Source organism: Lipomyces doorenjongii (genome assembly GCF_038497915.1).
Source record: "Lipomyces doorenjongii strain NRRL Y-27504 unplaced genomic scaffold V1508scaffold_1, whole genome shotgun sequence".
NCBI lineage: Eukaryota > Fungi > Ascomycota > Lipomycetes > Lipomycetales > Lipomycetaceae > Lipomyces > Lipomyces doorenjongii.
The window spans coordinates 543,677-563,193 of record NW_027118068.1 but is presented as its reverse complement, the minus strand read 5'-3'; the positions used below and the strand labels follow the sequence as shown (position 1 = coordinate 563,193).

The window sequence follows — 19,517 nt, the reverse complement described above, 5'->3', positions numbered from 1 at the left end:
GGGTACCTTCGCGATGCACCAACCACAGGGAAAGGGTTAGAGTGTAAAAAAGTTTTTGCAGAGCAACCCCTTTTTATAAGTTTGGCACTACAGGCCAGAATATTGAGTGCGACTTAAGGAGTTAACAAATACTATCTGTGAGTCAATATTCCATGGATTTGGTCACCGCCATATAGGTTAGTTGATTTGATTTGATTTGATTTGTTGTCTTTTATGTCAACTGCGGAGTGTTTGCAATGGTGGTTTTTGTTCCTCGAAGATGATTTCTCTTGTATCTTGACTCGTAATGAGATGGAGGATACGATTTCTCAATAGACTACAACGGTATCTGAGAGACTATGACCATTCAGTTATTGGACTGATATTTCGATTCAAAACAGTGGCTAACATTACCGTAAAGGTGTTGTTAACTTTCGGCATGAAGAAGCGCAATTTGAATGCAATATACACGAACCCTCTTCCTGTCGAGGTAGTTCCTCTGCCACCTCTAGTACCGCATAATCCATTATCAGTTGCGTATTATGTGTATCAATTGGTCTTTGTCCCGTTTTTATGGGGGTTTAAACGGCGGCGGAGGTTTACGGCCTATTTGGAACTGTATACTGACTCCGTCAGTTCGTACGTTTCTAGTATAGCTGTGAACTCGTATGACGACATGGAAGGATTATGGAAAGCTGGCTTCTTTGGAAAAGGCACACAGAGTCGGAGCGATCCTACTTGGGAGCTGCGAACGGCAAAACGTTTGCAGGAAGCTTCTGGCGAGGTAGAAGGTGTTGCTCCGGAAGAAGTAACGGCGCGTCGCAGGGCTGCTCGCAAGAAGTTTAAGAATGCTCGAGCGTTGGCTGAACAAGGTATCGTCGCCAACAACACTGCAATGGAGAAAGTAGAGACAAGCGAGGAGTCTCGCAGGCAAGCACTTTCGCGGCCTGAGGACACGCAATTGAGAGATTCTGAGGGCAAAGTGCGACGACTGGAGAAACTGCAATTGACATTTCAGGAAGCTTTTTTCCTTGCTTATGCTCTGGATATTATCGACATCTATGACGATAGAACAGGAGTATGTCCATTTGTAGTCTGTGAAATCACTGCCTCTGTCTAACTGTAGCTTACAGGATCTGGTGGCGGTTCCCTATTTACTGGGACTTCTGATGCCAGACTGGAGTCCTGATAATTCTTTTATAATCAATTACGTGGCCTATCATCACTATAGATCTCATGGCTGGTGTATTCGCAACGGAGTAAAATTCGGAGTGGATTATCTGTTATATAGACGAGGACCGCCCTTCTCCCACGCTGAATTTGGTGTAATCGTCGTTCCTCTTTACAGTGATGAATCTAAGAATCAACTTACTCGCAAGGACTGGTCATGGAGTTCGGGCGTTAATCGGGTCGTGGGAGGTGTCAAGAAGGTATTGGTGCTGTGCTATGTTGAAGTTCCGGATTGCATTGATAAGTGGCATACTGTGGAGGAATTACTGAAGAAGTACAAAGTGAGGGAACTTGTTTTACGGCGTTGGATTCCTAGCAGAAATCGTGACTGAGTTAAGGCTTACGATACCTTTGTACAATATAGCGCATGGTATGGTGTTGGGAGTTTGCTTTCACCGGATGTGTAACTGGGTTCTTGGAAAAATATCGCTTATCAATTAAGCTTAATAACTAAATATTTTCTACACTATTCGTACAAACGCCCTGAATTACAAGGTACCTTTGGTTCATAAATCAATTATCCATTGGCAATGGCCATCTAAACCAATCCTTTCCACGCCTTTTCAACAAATGAACACCCCCTACCGACTTTTGATATGCAAACATAACTTTTTTTATCAGGTAACATGCATTTCTCTTCGGAGTCTGGGAAAACACAAGGGCAATCGACGGGCTTCTTCACACAGGCAAGTGTATCTTGGCACACGTAATCGTTACATTGCACTATCAATTATTATGTTAGATCTAGGAAAACAAATTTGGAATTCATATTGCACTTACCGTTTTCATAATTTTGTTCGTACCACATTGGACTGCCTTGTGTTTGATCCCCTCGGCCACCACCTGCAGCACTCTCAAACATGTGCTCGAAGCTGAAATCAAATTGCGCAAGTACAAGTAGAGGTGTCTGCAGAAACACTGCAGCCCAGAGAAGGACCTTCATATCTCAACTCTGCCAAGGGATCTCACTAGCTTGTAACGAGCCAAAAGTTCAATTGCGTCGGGATAATATGTTAGAACCAATTATCTCAGAGAATCGTTTCGGATTCAATTTGCAAGCTACGTGTCCGAAATCATGAGAGCGTGCGGCTACAAGTCACGTGATGTATCTGTTAGCGTGGGGATATCCGATCGACAGTCTTCAACATTCGATTTCTCAACCACATCGTCCAAAATTGTGAAGGACACTGATCGGGCTATTTTATCTCGAAATTCAAGATGTCGGACTCAGATGAAAACGAAACTTTGAAGCTACAATTTATAGAACTGACTCAGGCTTCACCTGAAGAGGCTGGCGCTTTTCTAGAGAGCGTCGGTTGGGACTTGGATGTAAGTACAATTTGAGTATACGATTGGTAATTGCCAGGGCACATTCTGGCGCAACTTTGGGTCATTTGAGAGAGTATTGTAGATTTTGTCTAGTGTTGTTTGTTATGCTGCATACTACAATGTGTTTTACGGGATCGGGCCTGTTGACAATTTAAGACGTGATTCTGATCATAGATATTGGTGCATTAGGCCGCTGTCGACGCATTCTTTTCAGCCGCTGACGCAGGCAATCCTTCCACTTCCATCCACTCTTCCGGATCCCACGAACCAGAAGAGTTCGATAAAGACTTGGACGAAGAAGACACTAGCATTCCAGCCAGCGGCATTCCATCATCGATTGGCGGTCATATTTTAGGGTATGATATTTTTGGTGGTGGTTTTTTTTGCGCGAGGGTAAAACTCAACCTTCGCCGGACTTCGGTAGTGTTCTCACGTTTCGCGCCGAGATGACCGCGCGACACAATCACTTCACCGCACCTAAGTTTTGAGTACTCTTGCTAATCTCGGTTGTTATTGCAGTGGCGGAATATCCAACATGTCTGAAGATAGATCAAAGCGACCTGGTGCGTCCTCCAGACGCGTGAGAACTTTGGCCGATCTGAATAATGACGGCGGTGCCAGCCGTTCTCCGTTCGGATCGCGATCGCCTTCAGCACAGCCGGGCTCAGACGACGAAGGGTCGAGTTTTGGAAGTCCGTCCAGACGACGTCAGCCAGATGATCTCTTTACTGGTGGCGAGAAGTCCGGATTGGCGGTTCAGAACCCCGATAGCGACCGGCACAGACTTGTTAGGGATCTTTTACGGAGAGCTGAACTGTGAGTTTAGGGTGGTAAAAGCACTCTTCAATGGAATCAATGAATCTAACAGTATGTAGCGGCGGCCAAGAGGAGCCTCCGGCTCGTGCACAGCCGACTCAGAGTAGATTCACTGGCTCTGGTAAGTCGTCTGCGACCATGTGCGCTATTACCTACTGACGTCGATATAGGGCATGTTCTCGGAAGCGAGACCGTTGAATCGCGAATTGTTCCGGATACTAGCTCGAGCAGATCACAGCCTGATGCATCGCCTGTCACTCGAACACTTACCTTTTGGCGTGACGGATTCAGTGTCGAGAATGGCGCGCTGTTGAGATACGATGATCCAGCTAACCAGGAAATCCTGCGTGCTATCAATAGTGGGTACGAGCTGACTTGTGTAACGATGTGTACAGCGTGAAGCTAATGTGGTCTTTAGTCGCGCTCCCTTGCATCTTCTAAATGTAAACCCTGGTCAGCATGTGGATGTCCGCGTCGAGCGACGCATGACTGAAGACTACGTTCCCCCGAATCCGGCAAAGGGCGGCTTCTATGGCGCTGGCCATCGTCTTGGTTCATAACCGCTCCTTGATTCCAGGTTTGATGCATATATGGTTGGATTGTTATCTTGTATGGTTAGTTGAGGTTGTAAAATGTAGTTTATCTGCTAGATCCGAGCTCCATGTATGTTTTTTGCGCTCCAATTGCTGAATCAAATTCATAAATTCCAACTACAAATGTAGTAAGGGAGATGAAGGCTTCGTATTCCATATAGTTTGCAGATAAATAGCCATTAACTCCAAAAGGAATCCACAGTGTTTAAGTTACATATAACATCAATCATCGAAACATTCTGCCATCGCCTTGTCCTCCTGCGCGACGCCAATGAGCAGCGGGTACTAATGCGGTCTCTTGCTTATACAACCTCCAAGCTTCTCGTATGTGCTCGGGTAGCAATGGCGTCGGAGGAGTGTAAGGATTCAAAGGATCTTGCGGATCGATACGCCGCTGCACGTCCAAAGCACGCTCAATAACCTCTCCAATAAATACCTTTGAAAATCCCGAGATGGCCACTGCAACGTTGTTTGTAATAGATTGGTTGAGAACTGCATTTGCTAACTTTTTAACACCGCCTCTGCTGATATTGGCTCTTCGAAAAGTTTCGTAACGCTCCATTTGATCGTCGGTAAATGAAGATATGAGCAGTCTATGCATGGTCAGTTTTGGGAAGATAATATTGCAGGGTTCCTCACTTGATCTGCTCTTGGCTCATTCCTGGACCAAATATCCGTCGCCTCTTCTGCAATTGATTGGCGCCTTGCTCGATTGAGACAATATTCGCGATGTCGTTTAAATCATCTGGTAATTCGGCAGCCATATTACTAAATTCGGCTTCATCAATATCGACACCAAAATCCGTGGCATCTGGAAACAATTCAGCAAACATATCATCACTTCCACTCGCAGTTTCAGCAGTCTTCCCCGATCCGCCTTCTTTATCGTAGACATCCGCGTCCCGAGGCAGTTTTGGACCCGACGTGCTTCGTTTGCTATTGTCAGTCTTTAGAGCCACCGATGAAAAATTAAACAGTCCTCCATCGTCTTCGTCGTCCTCTTCATCGTCATCATTACCGCCACGCCTTATAGCTTGTCGTGTAACATCAAAATCGTCATCTTCTGCCCCTTCGTCGGCCTCCTGGCCTCTTTCTGGTCCAGCTCCACTGAAGTTTCCAAAGTACCCCTCCGCTGACTCATCATCATCTCGTCTGTCATCACTAGAGAAATCTTTGGGGAACGAAGTTTGCCGCAACGGATGAGGTTGATACGACAGTCGTGACGCAGCTGGAGCTGGTTTATTTAGAGTATTGGCTGCTGGTGAACCAGATGCTTTCCGAGAACGCTTCTTCGGCGACTGAGATGAAGCGGACATCTTCTATAGCAGATCTATATGCCGAATATCATGATCTTTGTAATAACTGCTATCAAGTGGAGATTCGACATTTACATCATTTAACGTTGAGCAATAAAGTTTATTCGATGCTTTCCACAAACCCCTCAATCTTACATATTCCGGCGCCGCGGAGCATCTCAACACGCGTAAACAAAACAAAGCATCGCCCTCCCCAAATCTACCGAGCAACTGCAACCCAATTGAGCTAGACGCCCTGGGCGCGTTTACGCTTTATACATTTTGAATTTGAATGTGTAGTTGTATATACCCTGGTTAAATCTCAAGTTAAGGAAATGGTCGCGCCGTCGGACGCCAATAACATGTTCTCAGTTCCGTCAGTCTTGGAGAACACACAGTCGACAGTTTACCGGTGGGCGTCAGATAGTCCACCATCACTTAAGCATGCGACGGAATTAAGTACTCTAAGTACTTTATCAGAAGACGATGGTACTGGGCCCTCTGAGTATAATCTACTGCCAAAGGACGCGTCGTCTGACTATGTCATAGATGCTGTCGAGCACAATCATCAGTTGAACCATATCACGCACCTTGCGAAGTTGCTGGACAAGTTCAATCAAAAGCATCCATCCCCGGAATCCGTGCGCAGCCTATTGGTGTCACCGTCTAGAATTTCTACGCCGTTGAGTGATTCGTTAATTTATAGCAGTAATGGCAAGAACGAACTGAAGAATCGACCCGTGCCAAAGAAAGTAACCGAGGTGAGTTCAAGCCGATGCAGTGACTACATATAGTTCTGGGACTGACGAAGGTAGTCTGACACATCACTTGTCAGTGATACTGGCAGTCCTCGTGAGCATGTTCGGCATTACTCGGAAGGGAGTGCACGAAGACCATCGGAGCTTCTTAATAGACCGAACGAGAAGGTTATCGCTCGGGCTGGTGAACTGGCTCCTACAGTATTCGAAAATGGCGATGTTGCCAAAAAGTCCGTTCCATCCAGTGGCACAGTGTCGCACAGATCGGAGGCGGACTCTGAGAAAAATATTTCACACCAGGAGAAAGACAACGCCTATTTAGTACAGGATCACTCAATCTCATCCTCGACTGGCGATGAGGATCAACTGACGCGTGATGACTACATCTTCTTGCTAAGGCAGCTTCGCGGCCTATCAAAAGAGTGTGACAACAGAGGTAAAATTATCGAAGAATTACAGCGAGGGGACCCTCGACAGCCTGCTCAACAGCCTGCTCAACAGCCACTGTCGCATAGTATGTACGTTGAGCCAGCATCGCCTAAGCAACTGAATGACCTCGAGTCACATGTTGCCCAACCATCACAGCCAGTTGCGCAATCGTCACTCAATTCTCACCGTCCGCGGCGTGTGATATTGGAAGATGCAGATGTGATTGCTTCTCCAACATCCCAACAAGAAGAATTAAGTTTCCATGGAATAGCGGAATTAGATCAATCAAGAAGGGAGCGTCGCAATGATGCACTGCGGTATGAAGATGATCATACAACAATTCGGTGGCCGGTAAATCATATACAACAACCTGTTGTTATGCATCCTCAACCAATCAGATCAAATCAAAGTCAAATTATAGATGAATCGTCAGTTCGACGGTTACATTCCCTTCCGACATCTGTCGCGGCAAGCTATGACGACGATAGAAGCAGTAGGCGGCATGAGATAGGAGCGCGCAATCATGAGGAGAGTCGACTATTAGAGTCCTTGAACGATTCGCTGCGTCATTCGCTGCGATTAGAGCAAGACCTGGAGCAAGCGAAAGCTGAGATCGCTGAACTACGGGGGTCAATAAGCGAATTATCTCGGAAGGATCGAGATACAAGTGGTCAAAAGCATTCTCAAATATCTAATTTGGCGGCATTTGACATCAGTGAGCGAAGGCCGAGTATATCGTCCGTTGGCCCCGCAATGAGTTCGTTGCGTGCAGCTGAGCCATCGGTGCCTGCAATATCTGGAATACGTCGAATACCTTCTACGCATAAGGAAACCATATCGACTGTACATGGACATGCGAACATACGCCATTCCCATAATCCTAAACTATACGAGCGCGCATCCTCAACGGAAGTAATTGAAGAGCTCGAAAGGTTACTTGGGGAGGCAGAGAAAGAGGTTGCAAAGCTAAAGGGTAATGCCAAAATCCTCGGACCTAGTGCCATGCCAGGTGCGTTCGTTTAATTGTAGGCGTTCCCTGAGTGACTTATTAACAGACTGTAGATGCACGAAGGGTCACTGCGCTTAAACATGATAAACTGTATTATAAACTGCAAATGGATCACGTTGATAGCCTAGGAGTTTCAGAACTAGGAAATCTTATTAAGGTATGTGAGGTCCCCTGTATTAATATCCTTGCCGTACTGAATTTCCTTTCAGAACATTTTGCTTCAGCTCTCGACGCCACTGTCCAAACTTCCGGAACGGGTGATGACATTGAATGCTCATATACAGAGCGAAGAACGTTACATGCATTTTGCCAATGACGTACACGCCGCCCTGTACCGACGTGTACAGATGCATCCTGGTCCAATTGGATCCCAAGCGGAGCTACAATGCCTGGGTGAGATGGTAGGTCGAGTGGAAAAATTGGCTCGAGACGCTGAACGGCGGTCTACCAAGGGTGCGATAAAATATTAGGGAATATTGTAGGACTTTGGGATTTGTATTTTTGAGTCGTTCCTTTATGTACGATTTTTGTATCAATTTCCTACTAATTGGAACGTGTCATAATGTGTCGCCTTTCCAAGGTCTAATGTGCGAGAACTATGAAAAAAGAGAATGTTTGTACGCAACACGAAAATAATTGTAATCTGCAGAGAGATTGGCAAAACTCCATGTACAATATAACATCATGAACTCTATATCTGCCTTACCCGACTACTCATACTGTTCTGGTTGCGTTGCTCCTTTTTTCCTGTCCGCCATTCGTTTTGCCATACGTTCGTCTTTCTTGTGCCAACCATAGTACTCTTTCCTGCTAATGCGAGTTCTCTCTTTCTCTGCTTCCACTGGATCTGAAATTGGCAGACGACCGAAACGTCTAAGGCGTGGTTGCCAATGCGATGTAGGTAGCCTCATGTCCGGGTACAACGCGACCCCTATGAGCTTCCGTTCTGGATGGAATGGATCTCTGTAGTAGCGCACGAATCCTGGTTCCAAGGCAAAGACCGTGTGGTCTCGTCCGATGCTGGCCTATTTAGGCAATCAGTACCTGCTAGTTCCATAATCAACAAGTTTTCCGCATACATTCTCACCTGGGAACCACTTGGTTCCTCTTTGGCGGAAAATAATCTGTCCAGTTTTCACTTCGGAACCTAAGTGGTCACAGTCAGCATGCTCGATAACAACACAGCAAATATAGCATACCTTCAGCTTTTTTCAAGCCCAATCGCTTGCCCTTCGAGTTGTAGTCGTTCGTTCTCGACGACGCTGCCTTCTTAGTAGCATAACGCACGAATTGCAGTTGAGAGCCTGGTTGTAGTTGCAAAGAAAGGTGATTGCGCACACTTCTCGATACGCTATGACTTAGCGTTCCGCCGATTATAGATACATTCCGTGACACTGTAGATGCACCTCCGAATGCTAATCGTCCTACCAGTTTCCTTACAAACGACATTGTTGGTGGAGAATTGCAGATGCTCAAATGGTTTGCCGCAAAAATATCAGAATTCACGTGCCCAAATGACCGTGTGAGTACCATGCTGCATGTGCATATAAAGTTGCAATTCGAGATAGGTTGTGGCATAACTTTAATAGTTATGGGGACAGCAAGGCCTTCATTTCATGTGGAGATTGTACGTCTATTTGCTGTTTTAACGGTACCAAGTTACTGCAATTTACTTTGAAATAACAGAGACCGCATCTCCTTGAGTTCCGAGACATTCAGCTTTGGAGGACCATCCATATAGTCGGCCGGCAGCACAGGGCGTCCATGGCACACAATGGATGATCTGTTAGACTTGTCCTTTACCTCGGAACCTACTTCGCAACCATCAAAACCGGCTACGACGACTGCGACACCGTTGCCATTGTTCAAGTCGGCAACAGCTGCAGCTTCGCAACCAGCGTTATCTGCATCTATACCGTCTAGTCGCGCATCCCCGCAGGGCACGACACGGAATGACGTTGCCGTAGCGCCGAAGAAGCATGCTGAAGATTCATTTGCTTCGTTGGTGTCATTCTCAACTGCAAGAAAGCAGGCATCTGCAAATAGGAGTCTCAATGAGCAACAGCAGACACGGGACCAGATATATTCCCTAGCGGTAACTACCAAAGGAGATGATTGGGCGTCCGGTCTCAGCTTTGACCTGTTAGACAGTGGCATCAAAGGTAGGCCATTATCTCGTCACCGCAATTATTATTTGATAGGATTGTGATTGACAGTTGGGTGCAGATGGGGCACGGACGTCTGGGTCGCCGTTTTCAACGGCATCTATGTCGGCAACAGCTGCTACCAGCACGAGCGTCAGCCTTCTTGATGATGAAGACATTCTTGGTCCGTTAGCACAGGCTGTCTCATCAGTTCCCCAATCTTCGAAACCGGTGCTTCAATCGCACGCGTCAAGCCCAACGTCTCCACCTAGCTCGAGCTCATCGCCAGCAATCTCGTCCGAAAGGTTAAGCTTTGTCTCTCAGGACAGAAGAAGTGTCGAACCGGATGCAAGAGATCCGTACGTGGCTGAACTGGTGGATATGGGGTTCGGCGCGGACCATGCGCGGCGGGCGTTAGCAATGACCGACGATGGTTTGGATGTTCAACAGGCAGTGGATATCCTCTTGAATGGGGCGCGCGAGATGGGTAAGCAGATGCAAACGCAAAGACAGCAACAGCAGTCTTCCCAAAGTCAGCGACGTGGACAGTCACTGGCGCGCAATGAATCTGCAATCGATGACGACTTGCTGGTTCCTCGCTCAGACGACCGTAGGCGAAGAGGAGGACGATTTTCTGAGGAGTCCGAGCATAAGAGTTTTCGGGACGATGGAGAATTGCAAGAAATGCAGTCGGTTTATAGCAATGGTACTACTTCAGACAGTACCATTAGAGGATCACTAGGCTTCCGAATTCCACAATTTTCAGGTCAGCATACCGCACAGGACCTTGGAAAGTTGGCATCGGGCTTGTCATCCCAATTGCGGAGCAGGGCCGAAGTGTTATGGAAGCAGGGCAAGGACAGAGTTGCGAAAGCTGTCGAAGAGTACAACAGCACAGGTGGCCTCTCGGGTGTGATATCGGAAGAAAATCCACGATGGATGCGAAATCAGCATAGATATAAATATGACCATGATGCGCAAGAAGTCGATTTAGAGTCACCGATGCCGAACGACAGGAGTCATGATATTACGGCCACATTGGAAGCAATGCTCTTAGAACAGGAAGGCCCCTATAGGCGACAGTCGCCTTCTGGACCGCCAAAGCCAGTCCGACCGGTATCGACATCGTCGCAAGCCGGCAGCTCGGCGTTTCCTCGGACAGACTCATTACGCCAGGAAATGCTTCGAGTACCGCAGCCACAGTCGGTTCGCACTCCTGCCATGTCCAATCGCTCGCCAGCGTCATCGGCATCCACCTCTCGCGGGTCTGCAAGACCTGCCCAAGCACCTCGTCCTGCCTCACCTAAACGACCTCCACGACCGGCGAGACCTAGAGTCGACCTATCTTCAATTCAAGAAGACGAAATTACATTGTCGCGAACAGAAGGTATGGAAGCATTCAAGCGTGGAGACTTCACGCAGGCAAACGAACTGTATTCTAAGTCACTTGATTTGACTCCACCTACGCATCTTCTGCGAACTGTGCTATTATCCAATCGAGCGGCTTGCTTACTAAGGCTGGGAAATATGAAGGGCGCCATGACGGACGCCGATGAAGGATTGACGATTATCGGCCCATCGAAAGGCATCGATGAGGAGTATGAACCAGGCAAGAGTCTGATTGAAATTTGGGCGAAATTGCTACAGCGAAAGTCTGAGGCATTAGAACAGCTGGAGAGGTTTAAAGAAGCTCGCAACGCATGGGACGAGCTCGTTCAAGCTGGAAGAGGCGGTAAAATTGCTATTGATGGAAAACGTCGGTGTGAGAACATCCTGATTCCAAAGCCCAAATCGGCACCGTTGTCAAATGCGAGCAGTGCTAGATCTACACCCAAACCAACGAAACCGACAGGCGTAGAGGATAGCGTTGCAGCCCAAGCGGCGTTGAAACGATTACAGAAGATGAATGATGAAGCTGAGGCGCAGGATGCAGAGAAGTTTGCATTGCATGATAAGGTGGAACAGAAGCTGGCCGCTTGGCGCTCTGGAAAGGAAGAAAACCTCCGCGCTTTGATAGGATCTCTGGATACAATTTTGTGGGCAGAGACTGGATGGGTAAAAGTTAGCATGGCTGACTTGGTAGTGCCAAAGAAAGTTAAGATAAACTACATGAAGGCCGTCGCGAAGACGCATCCGGATAAAATTGCCGCCAACGCTACAATGGAGCAGAAAATGATTGCACAAGGCGTGTTTGTATCGCTTAATAAGGCCTGGGACGAATTCAAGAGGTTAAATAAGGTACAGTAGCTTAATTTGATTTTGGTGCATTTGTATGGAAGTAACATGTATAGTATTTTTTGTAGCATTTGTCATTGTCACATGTCAAGGCATTTTTTGGTAATAATTTGTAAATATATTATGAGTAATTATCACATTGACCGAGTATTTTCAAGGACAGTAGCAATAGCCTACTGTTAACAGTGCAATGTCACGCATCTATGCCGATTACTTCTACGTGTAAGGAGACATACATAACACTTAAAATGCACATACCAGTCCTATAATATTACTAAACTCCGGCCAAGGAAAATCAGTGATGTGCTTGGATTATATTCTCAAATGGAACTATACAAGAAGTCTATCGAGCATCTGGATTCATCATCTCGATTTTCTCGAACATCTTTCGCGCAATTTTGATATTAGCTAAGATAATGTTGTTTTCTGCTTCACTCGCAAAAGAGTCATCGCTATCACCATTAATTTCGCTGTTGCCCAATAGATCAGTCGAACCCCGACTATCCGTCTTATTCGACATGATGACCATGATCATCGTATTTGCCGTCATAGTGTCCAGGTATGCCGTAAAGTCGCTCCCTCGGAGTGACAATGATTGGAACTGTGCCCGGAGCTTGTTGCAACTTTGCTTGTATTGTTTGATAATATTACTGATTTTTTCGAAGCGTGTTGAATCTGATCGGAAGCTAGGCGACGGGGCATTAGTGACGTGTGAGATAACCAAAAAGGTCGTCTTTTCGAATAATATGACTTCATCTGCTTCAGATATATCGGCGAATGTTTGCAGATGCTTTTGAAACACAGTGACATTGGGAATAAGTGTACAGACTATGCTTGACCACGCCTAGACCGCTGATTAGCCCACTTCAGTTGAAAGACAATTTGTGCGTGATAGATACCTTATATAGCGATTCGTCCCATATAGTCGTCGCGAATCCCTGAACCTGGAACGAGAACATAGCAGAAGTGTCTTCCAGGCTTTTCATCAATGCCCGATACACATCCTGTCTCTTCTCCACAATAACCAAATCCATCTTGTGGACCAAAGCAAAGATCTTAGCGGTCGGCGAAAATTCGTATAGATTGCGTAGGCATAGGACGAATGTCTCAATATCTTTCCGTAATTCCTTTGATTCGACATCGAACACAAATATTAGAGCCTCGACCATACGAAAAATATTATCGCGCTGGGTAGAGAAGTAATGGTCCATATATGCATCTTGTCTGCATGAACAGATTGTTAGATCAAGTATCAGAGTAAAAGATTCTAACACACACCCTCCGCAATCCCATAAATTAAGTGTCATATTTCCCAAGAAACGCAGATGAGAATGTTCGACGTCAATAGTGGCACCTAACCGGCGTGTATCGAACGCAGAATAGTTACTACATCTCCGTTAGCAATGCCGTTAATTGACCGTCAAAATGATGCTGTTACCTGAATATTATGCTCCGCATTGACGATTTTCCGGAGCCGCTTCTGCCCTACGCAAAGAGCCCAAGTTAGCACAAGCTATTATATGTTGTAGAAACTGCAACAACAGGCGTACCATGAGGAGCAGCTTCCGTCGCGCGCCAGCCATGATGACGCAAGGGCAAGTCTAAGAGTAACGAGTCTTTAGACAGGATTCCTCCCAATGTTCCAACTAATACTAAGCCTAGACGTCTGTCTTAAAGCTTCGATATCCTAAGTATGAAAGTATCTTGCATTGAGCATTGAGCATTGCTGAAATTATGATGTCGCTCTTTAGCGAGGGAATAGTGTTATTAGACGGGCTTTAATATTGCATTGGACTTGTGATGGTGCAACTAAACTACCTTGCTCAACTTACAAATTTCAATCAGGGCTGGTGGCTGATTTAGCATCTATCTGTCGGTCCGTCGACTTCGTTGTTTTGAGCACCATCAAGGGGGTACGGAAGAACAAATACATACTCAAAAACATTAAAAATCTATGCAACATTACAAATGGCAACGCCACAGTGGTTAACCTCGTATACCGAACTTACTTCAACTGTCGTGAAGTATGTAATCAATGTATTGTCGGATCGTAACTGATTAACAGAGGTGAGTATAGGAAGTCAATGGCATTGTATCCAGATCCACCTTCTTTCAACAAAGAGATTATTCTAAACACGAAAGCAGTAAGCGAAACTTGATTGATTGCTTTGGAGTTAAGAGCCTAACGACGAATTAGAAGCATGGAAAGGAAATACTTGGACCAACCCCGGAGGAGCGAGATACACTCAAAGTGAAGGTAACACAACCAATAAAAACGGTCGGATAATTTCTAATGAATTATCTTTCGATTTTTAGAAAGCGTGGGAAATTGCGCTCTCTCCTTCAAAATCACTTCCTATGAACGCCATTATGAGTTACTTCTCTGGTTCCTCACTACAGATATTCTCGCTCACTATGACATTCATGCTGTTCTCCAACCCCGTGAAGGCAATTGCCAACGTCGGACCTACTTTTGCGCGGTATCAGAGCGACAGCACGTTTTCCAGGATCCTACAGGCGAAGCTAGTGTTTATCGCATTACAGTTAGCTACAATTGCTGTTGGAGTGTGGAAGATGGGCAGTATGGGCGTCTTGCCTACTAAACGGAGTGACTGGCTAGCATGGGAAACCGAGACACCGGTACGGTCCCTGTCTATCTATCGTCCACATTTGAGATTGCGTATGCTAATGTAACTATTTTAGGTACTGGAGACAGGTGTTTTTGTGTCGTAGGACGCTGTTGTCTTGGCGCTGTTACTGTCTTTGATTTTTTTTGGATTGGGGTTTGTGAATTGTATATTAGGTCTGTAGACCTATCAATGTTGGCTAGTATTTTAATTCGATGGCATGCAAAATAAACGTGCCTCGCGTAGAATCAAGTATGGAGCGTGCGGGCTGCAGTTGATATGCCCTTCCCTACAAATCATACCATTGTCCCAATCTCAAGCGTAAGGCCCCGTCCCACTATTGATCCTACGCTTCCTGCTGCGCATAATTTACAAGGACGACCATCTCTGGCTAGCATTAATTGCGCAATTTTCAACAAACTAAGATCATAGACGACCCTATTTAATATATAATCTATTATATACGACTGAGCGAGCGTGCTGGACGTCTGATACGGACATCATATTCGATTCATTGCATGATTGGTTTGGAGATCACAACTAAGCAAGGTATCAACTCAATTTTGCCAAAATTACCATCGTCGGCATTTCGTCGATCTGACTGGGAGTGACCGTTCGTCGTCTGTTTATAATTTCAGATTGTATTACAGATCTGTGTCCGGATCATAGTAAAGGTCAAAATGAGCAGCAATCAAAGTACAGGGAAAATCTTGTATGATCTGACCCAGAATCATTCATTGGATTATATGTTTTTAACCACTTTGCACTGCAGGAAAGGGTTTGCAATTGCAGCAGCGGCCACAGTCGGCACATACATCGTTGTCAAACTGTAAGATGCTTGGTCGGGGATATGGCGCAGTTATTGTAATGGCTACTAACGGTTGCGTCACGAATTAGACAGTTGAACGAACGACGACGGCAACGATATGAAGACATGAAGAATCGAGGCAAGTGCGGCAGCCAATGTCATAACGGGAGATGATTCCGGGATCGGAACTACGTTACGGTTGGGACAGCTGTGGCTAACACAATAATAGTGCCTGGTCATGAATACCAGAAAATAGCTGAAGTCGAACGACACAACGACGGAGCTGCGAATCCTTCGTCAGAGGAAGCAAACGATCCTTCATTTGGACGGCAACGACGGTCTTGATGTGATAAAAGACACGAACATTCAAACCGCGACTCTTTATCCTTTGCCGGCCGACCAATTGAATCCCGTGGATTGTTCTCTGCACTGAGGGAATACAACGAGGTTTAAGCTATTCTACTGGCATATGCCGTTTCACACTCGTGAATGATTATCATGGGCAGTGACTGGGGATGTCATGTACATGTAAATATTAACTCGCAATCTAAACGACGATCTCCGGTTCAGAGTTTGTTAGCAAGAACCCATTGCCTTTTGTCGAAAATGTTACATAAACTTTTAAATTATCAAACCACGAAATAACGCCAGTGACGAAAGCCCCATGACTAATCCTTTTGCCGGAATTCTCAATTACAATGAATCAACATGTGCACATTAAGGCTCAACGGTAGAATAATCTCCAGCCTCAACGGCTTTTCGGTATTCATCCTCAACATGGCTGCATAGATCAAGAAGATCATCTAATCCCTTCTCAAGAGCCTGAATAGCCGTAATTTCTCCTATAGGAATATTATTGGTGCCAAAGTCGAAAGTAACGTATTCATAACAGATGCATACCGTAAGTCTGTATTCGGAGATTCATGGCAGCCTCGGAAGGATGAGGGATAGAATACCCACAAAATTCAACTTCAGGACTATTTTGGTCTACATTAGAGAATATGCTTCTACCTAGCTTCCTTACTTACTTCTTCATGATCATATATCGCAGCGCATTACCCAAGGTGTGATCCTCTTGCAAGATTCTGAACGAGGCAGCAGTACCATCTTCCGAGGCACCAGGGAGCTATAACTTTCTTAGATTTCTCCTCCACAACGATACTTATTTCAGCAGTCATACAATCTGGATCTTGTTGGGATCAATCTCTCCATCGAATTCAAATTCGCCGTCAGCCATTTCCTGGTCCACAAATTCCTCTTGCGGAACCTCAGGAGATCCGGTGCCCTCGTTCTCATTAGTTGCTGATGGCATAATGAACTAATTTTGAGCTGATGACTATGAGAGAAGATTTCTATATCGATTTGTGCTGGGAGCAAATGATTAAACCTCTTCAATTTTTCAATGGACATGAAGAGGACTTACCCTGCATTGACATCTGAGCCGCACCAAAAATTTGATCTCGACGCGCTGGCCTTCAATATTTGCACTTCAGCTTTGATTAGTACAGTCTTTGAGTATTGCAACACTAAAAACGTACTTAATTTGTCGTTATGGTGTCGTGTCTAATTTTGGACGCTGGTCCGCTCATCACGAACGGCTATTCAACGCTCGCCTCTCTTGCCGATGAATTTTTCACCACAGCGTCCGTGTACAATGAGATTCGGGATGAACGTGCTCGCCAGAACTTGTTACTATGGGGAGATAAATTAAGTTTAAAGCAGCCGTCCATGGAGTATATAAAGCTAGGTAGGTTCTTCTGGTGTCGTAGATCTGGTAGTTTCTTCTAACCACTGCTCAGTTTCTGAATTTGCAAAGAAAACTGGTGATTATGCAGTATTGAGCGTTACGGATATACAGATTCTGGCGCTTACCTACGAATTGGAGTGCGAAAGAAACCAGGGAGACTGGAGACTACGAAAGTTTCCGGGGCAAAGTCGAATCAATGGACCTAGTCCCTTGGCTAAAAACGCGATCAGATCGGAATGCAACACTGACGACAAGCCAGATGAGGAGCAACAGGTGGAGGAAATCAGTCGAGAAATGCATGATGCAAATATTGGATTGGAAAATTCCATACCGGATAAGCCATACGAAAGTCCCACAGTTGCTTCTACTGAGCAGAACAATGAGTCCCAAGAATCTCACGAACCAAAGTCCACCAACACCAACGACAACTCTCCACCTTTTTATGACCACGAAGGTTGGAGTACGATTACACGAAAGACGCGAAGTGGAAAGAAGTACAACAAGAGTCGGAAACAGAAACCATCACGGACTACTTCTGCTGTGCCACGAGAGTCATCTGCGCTCGAGGAGGAGCCCGCAGCAGCCGAGAGCGATGTCGAGAAGGTTATTTCAGCCAGTAATGACTCAGAGCACATTGGCTCTCAGGCGCCTGAGAAAGTTGAATATGGTTCCGACATACCTAGCGATTCAGTCTCTGTGGCCCAATCTGACGAGCGTGCTCCAGAGGAGGAGGTTCAGTTGGAAGTCAACGAGGACGACGGCGAAGAAGACGACGACGACGTCGACGGCTGGATAACGCCCGAGAATCTCCAGCACCAGCAGATCCTGGACGATATTCTTGGCAATCCAACCGGCAGTAAGGCTACTTCAGGGCAAGCTGAGAAACTAAAAGTCGGTATGGCGAGTGGTGATTTTGCAATGCAGAATGTGGCTATGCAGATAGGCCTTAATGTTATAAATCCTCAGTCTGGCCGACAGATCAGCAAAATCCGAAGCTGGATGCTTCGATGTCATGCTTGCTTCTTCCTTACATCTCCATCTATGGGCGATAAACCTAAGCTCTTTTGTCCTCGATGCGGCGGTGCGACTCTCCTACGATGTACCGTCACTACGTCAGCGGCGACTGGGAAGTTGCAAATTCATCTGAAGAAGAACTTCCAGTGGTCCCATAGAGGTAATAGATACAGTTTGCCTAATCCCCAAAGCAAAAAGAATAGAATGAAGGGTGGCGAGGGAATGGAGGAGATTTTGCTACGAGAAGATCAGAAGGAGTATCTTAAAGCTGTCAAGAATGATGCGTGGCGGAAGCGCCATAACGAGAAACTGCTTGAAGAGTGGATTGGAGGTGGCGGAAATGACGCTATGGGATCGCCTTTCGCTAGCGGTTCTTATAAACGGGATTATAGCAAAACTGGAGTGAAGGTTGGTAAAGGCAGATATGTCAACGATAGGCGCCGAAAGTAGTAGATGCGGTTCATTCCACATGTTTTGACATATGGTTAAAAGCTTGGCGTTGTTATAGGAACTAATGGCATTCATGGTTTGTTTTATCAGAACACATTAGAAGAACGTCTACATTTTCTCCGCTTCATTCTTAAATGTCTGCAATGCACGTCGACGTATGACCATTAAGCTTGCAATGAGCTGCCAGGCACGATTTTGTGTTGCAATACCATTATTGAACTATTTCCCAAACGTTACGCAGTGATCCCAACCATGAGCATTAACATACTGCCACTAATTCTATCTGCACGGGATCTCTAGTCGTTCTCATCTCTTATATACAAAATTTTCCATTTAGTGCATCAGCACTCTAACTCATGTATCGTACACTGGCCACGTGAAGTTAAACCTTCAGTTCAGCTAATATAAGCATTGTCAGCATCTCCAATATAAACCATTCGCAGTTTAAGAATATTCTCTTCAAATCAAGGCAAACTTACGTTGCTGAGTCAATAACATTCCGAACCGCTTCTTGAGAGTAACACGTTGTCGAGAATACTTGTCATCCGGAGAGAAACGTGCGGGATGCGCGGACCTGGTGATCACACCAGTCGCAGTGAGCTTTTTAAGAGTATATACTCTCTTGCCGTCTGGCCCCTCTGTGTACATCAAATGCATTTTGATGGACTTCGCAGATGGAAAATATGAAATGTAACCTCTAATCTCTGTAGCGTCCAAAAAGGAAAATTTCTGTATGAGCCTACATAAGGCCGGGTAAATTTTTGATTGGGTTAGGGCTATGGAAATAGCAACGTTCGCCGACAGAGTTCGTAACACTCTCTTTGGAGCCAAGGAACGGATGTCGTATTCGGCTTTCAAGTTCGGGTTGAAGGTCTAAGGGCCCATCTGGCGGCGTAGACAAGTAGAACAGAAGCTTATTATTGCATAGTCATTCTTCATTAGTGCATGCTTCATATTGATGTGCGACAGTCAATACATGACAGGTACCCGAGACGTCGTCGTAATTTGAAATCGCACCCGAGGCCGTAGAATATTACCCGCATGTCTCCACAAA

The 19,517-nt window shown here is 45.7% G+C and overlaps 12 protein-coding genes across 12 annotated transcripts; 6 read left to right on the top strand and 6 right to left on the bottom strand.

The window, feature by feature from the left end:
* The first annotated feature begins 89 nt into the window (after positions 1–89).
* Positions 90–1,643, top strand: V1508DRAFT_378990 (SEN2 subunit of the tRNA splicing endonuclease-like protein). The gene is made up of 3 exons (XM_066937646.1): positions 90–324; positions 401–1,057; positions 1,113–1,643. Exons 2-3 carry the CDS (start codon positions 419–421, stop codon positions 1,539–1,541), a joined length of 1,068 nt encoding a protein of 355 aa, XP_066799133.1. The 5' UTR covers positions 90–324; positions 401–418; the 3' UTR covers positions 1,542–1,643.
* V1508DRAFT_363160 (uncharacterized protein) lies at positions 1,627–2,284 on the bottom strand. The gene is made up of 2 exons (XM_066937258.1): positions 1,990–2,284; positions 1,627–1,932 (listed from the first exon to the last, which is right to left on the bottom strand). Exons 1-2 carry the CDS (start codon positions 2,150–2,152, stop codon positions 1,748–1,750), a joined length of 348 nt encoding a protein of 115 aa, XP_066799132.1. The 5' UTR covers positions 2,153–2,284; the 3' UTR covers positions 1,627–1,747.
* A 789-nt stretch (positions 2,285–3,073) lies between these two features.
* V1508DRAFT_346791 (SEP domain-containing protein) lies at positions 3,074–3,914 on the top strand (the record flags this gene model as incomplete). Its single annotated transcript, XM_066936675.1, has 4 exons — positions 3,074–3,354; positions 3,414–3,475; positions 3,525–3,717; positions 3,773–3,914. The coding sequence occupies 4 exons, from the start codon at positions 3,074–3,076 to the stop codon at positions 3,912–3,914; spliced, it is 678 nt and encodes a 225-aa protein (XP_066799131.1).
* Positions 3,915–4,074: 160 nt separating this feature from the next.
* On the bottom strand, positions 4,075–5,314 carry V1508DRAFT_363152 (hTAFII28-like protein conserved region-domain-containing protein). The gene is made up of 2 exons (XM_066937257.1): positions 4,587–5,314; positions 4,075–4,540 (listed from the first exon to the last, which is right to left on the bottom strand). Exons 1-2 carry the CDS (start codon positions 5,261–5,263, stop codon positions 4,174–4,176), a joined length of 1,044 nt encoding a protein of 347 aa, XP_066799130.1. The 5' UTR covers positions 5,264–5,314; the 3' UTR covers positions 4,075–4,173.
* A 141-nt stretch (positions 5,315–5,455) lies between these two features.
* On the top strand, positions 5,456–8,129 carry V1508DRAFT_407964 (uncharacterized protein). The gene is made up of 4 exons (XM_066938948.1): positions 5,456–6,003; positions 6,058–7,438; positions 7,492–7,595; positions 7,648–8,129. Exons 1-4 carry the CDS (start codon positions 5,578–5,580, stop codon positions 7,906–7,908), a joined length of 2,172 nt encoding a protein of 723 aa, XP_066799129.1. The 5' UTR covers positions 5,456–5,577; the 3' UTR covers positions 7,909–8,129.
* On the bottom strand, positions 7,846–8,911 carry V1508DRAFT_407960 (mitochondrial 54S ribosomal protein bL27m). The gene is made up of 3 exons (XM_066938947.1): positions 8,638–8,911; positions 8,518–8,585; positions 7,846–8,463 (listed from the first exon to the last, which is right to left on the bottom strand). The coding sequence occupies exons 1-3, from the start codon at positions 8,885–8,887 to the stop codon at positions 8,149–8,151; spliced, it is 633 nt and encodes a 210-aa protein (XP_066799128.1). The 5' UTR covers positions 8,888–8,911; the 3' UTR covers positions 7,846–8,148.
* A 247-nt stretch (positions 8,912–9,158) lies between these two features.
* V1508DRAFT_407958 (uncharacterized protein) lies at positions 9,159–11,967 on the top strand. The gene is made up of 2 exons (XM_066938946.1): positions 9,159–9,600; positions 9,665–11,967. Exons 1-2 carry the CDS (start codon positions 9,213–9,215, stop codon positions 11,827–11,829), a joined length of 2,553 nt encoding a protein of 850 aa, XP_066799127.1. The 5' UTR covers positions 9,159–9,212; the 3' UTR covers positions 11,830–11,967.
* V1508DRAFT_378970 (Gtr1/RagA G protein conserved region-domain-containing protein) lies at positions 11,917–13,655 on the bottom strand. The gene is made up of 5 exons (XM_066937645.1): positions 13,368–13,655; positions 13,256–13,302; positions 13,096–13,203; positions 12,717–13,041; positions 11,917–12,661 (listed from the first exon to the last, which is right to left on the bottom strand). The coding sequence occupies exons 1-5, from the start codon at positions 13,398–13,400 to the stop codon at positions 12,161–12,163; spliced, it is 1,014 nt and encodes a 337-aa protein (XP_066799126.1). The 5' UTR covers positions 13,401–13,655; the 3' UTR covers positions 11,917–12,160.
* An 11-nt stretch (positions 13,656–13,666) lies between these two features.
* Positions 13,667–14,696, top strand: V1508DRAFT_407954 (uncharacterized protein). The gene is made up of 5 exons (XM_066938945.1): positions 13,667–13,841; positions 13,895–13,961; positions 14,015–14,074; positions 14,134–14,457; positions 14,521–14,696. Exons 1-5 carry the CDS (start codon positions 13,786–13,788, stop codon positions 14,548–14,550), a joined length of 537 nt encoding a protein of 178 aa, XP_066799125.1. The 5' UTR covers positions 13,667–13,785; the 3' UTR covers positions 14,551–14,696.
* Positions 14,697–15,580: 884 nt separating this feature from the next.
* On the bottom strand, positions 15,581–16,623 carry V1508DRAFT_407947 (DNA-directed RNA polymerase). The gene is made up of 4 exons (XM_066938944.1): positions 16,433–16,623; positions 16,281–16,378; positions 16,153–16,229; positions 15,581–16,094 (listed from the first exon to the last, which is right to left on the bottom strand). Exons 1-4 carry the CDS (start codon positions 16,562–16,564, stop codon positions 15,970–15,972), a joined length of 432 nt encoding a protein of 143 aa, XP_066799124.1. The 5' UTR covers positions 16,565–16,623; the 3' UTR covers positions 15,581–15,969.
* A 113-nt stretch (positions 16,624–16,736) lies between these two features.
* V1508DRAFT_363134 (Nin one binding Zn-ribbon like-domain-containing protein) lies at positions 16,737–18,690 on the top strand. The gene is made up of 2 exons (XM_066937256.1): positions 16,737–16,999; positions 17,052–18,690. The coding sequence occupies exons 1-2, from the start codon at positions 16,804–16,806 to the stop codon at positions 18,461–18,463; spliced, it is 1,608 nt and encodes a 535-aa protein (XP_066799123.1). The 5' UTR covers positions 16,737–16,803; the 3' UTR covers positions 18,464–18,690.
* V1508DRAFT_363132 (H/ACA ribonucleoprotein complex, subunit Nop10) lies at positions 18,518–19,169 on the bottom strand. The gene is made up of 2 exons (XM_066937255.1): positions 18,943–19,169; positions 18,518–18,862 (listed from the first exon to the last, which is right to left on the bottom strand). Exons 1-2 carry the CDS (start codon positions 19,118–19,120, stop codon positions 18,846–18,848), a joined length of 195 nt encoding a protein of 64 aa, XP_066799122.1. The 5' UTR covers positions 19,121–19,169; the 3' UTR covers positions 18,518–18,845.
* Between the last annotated feature and the right edge of the window lie 348 nt (positions 19,170–19,517).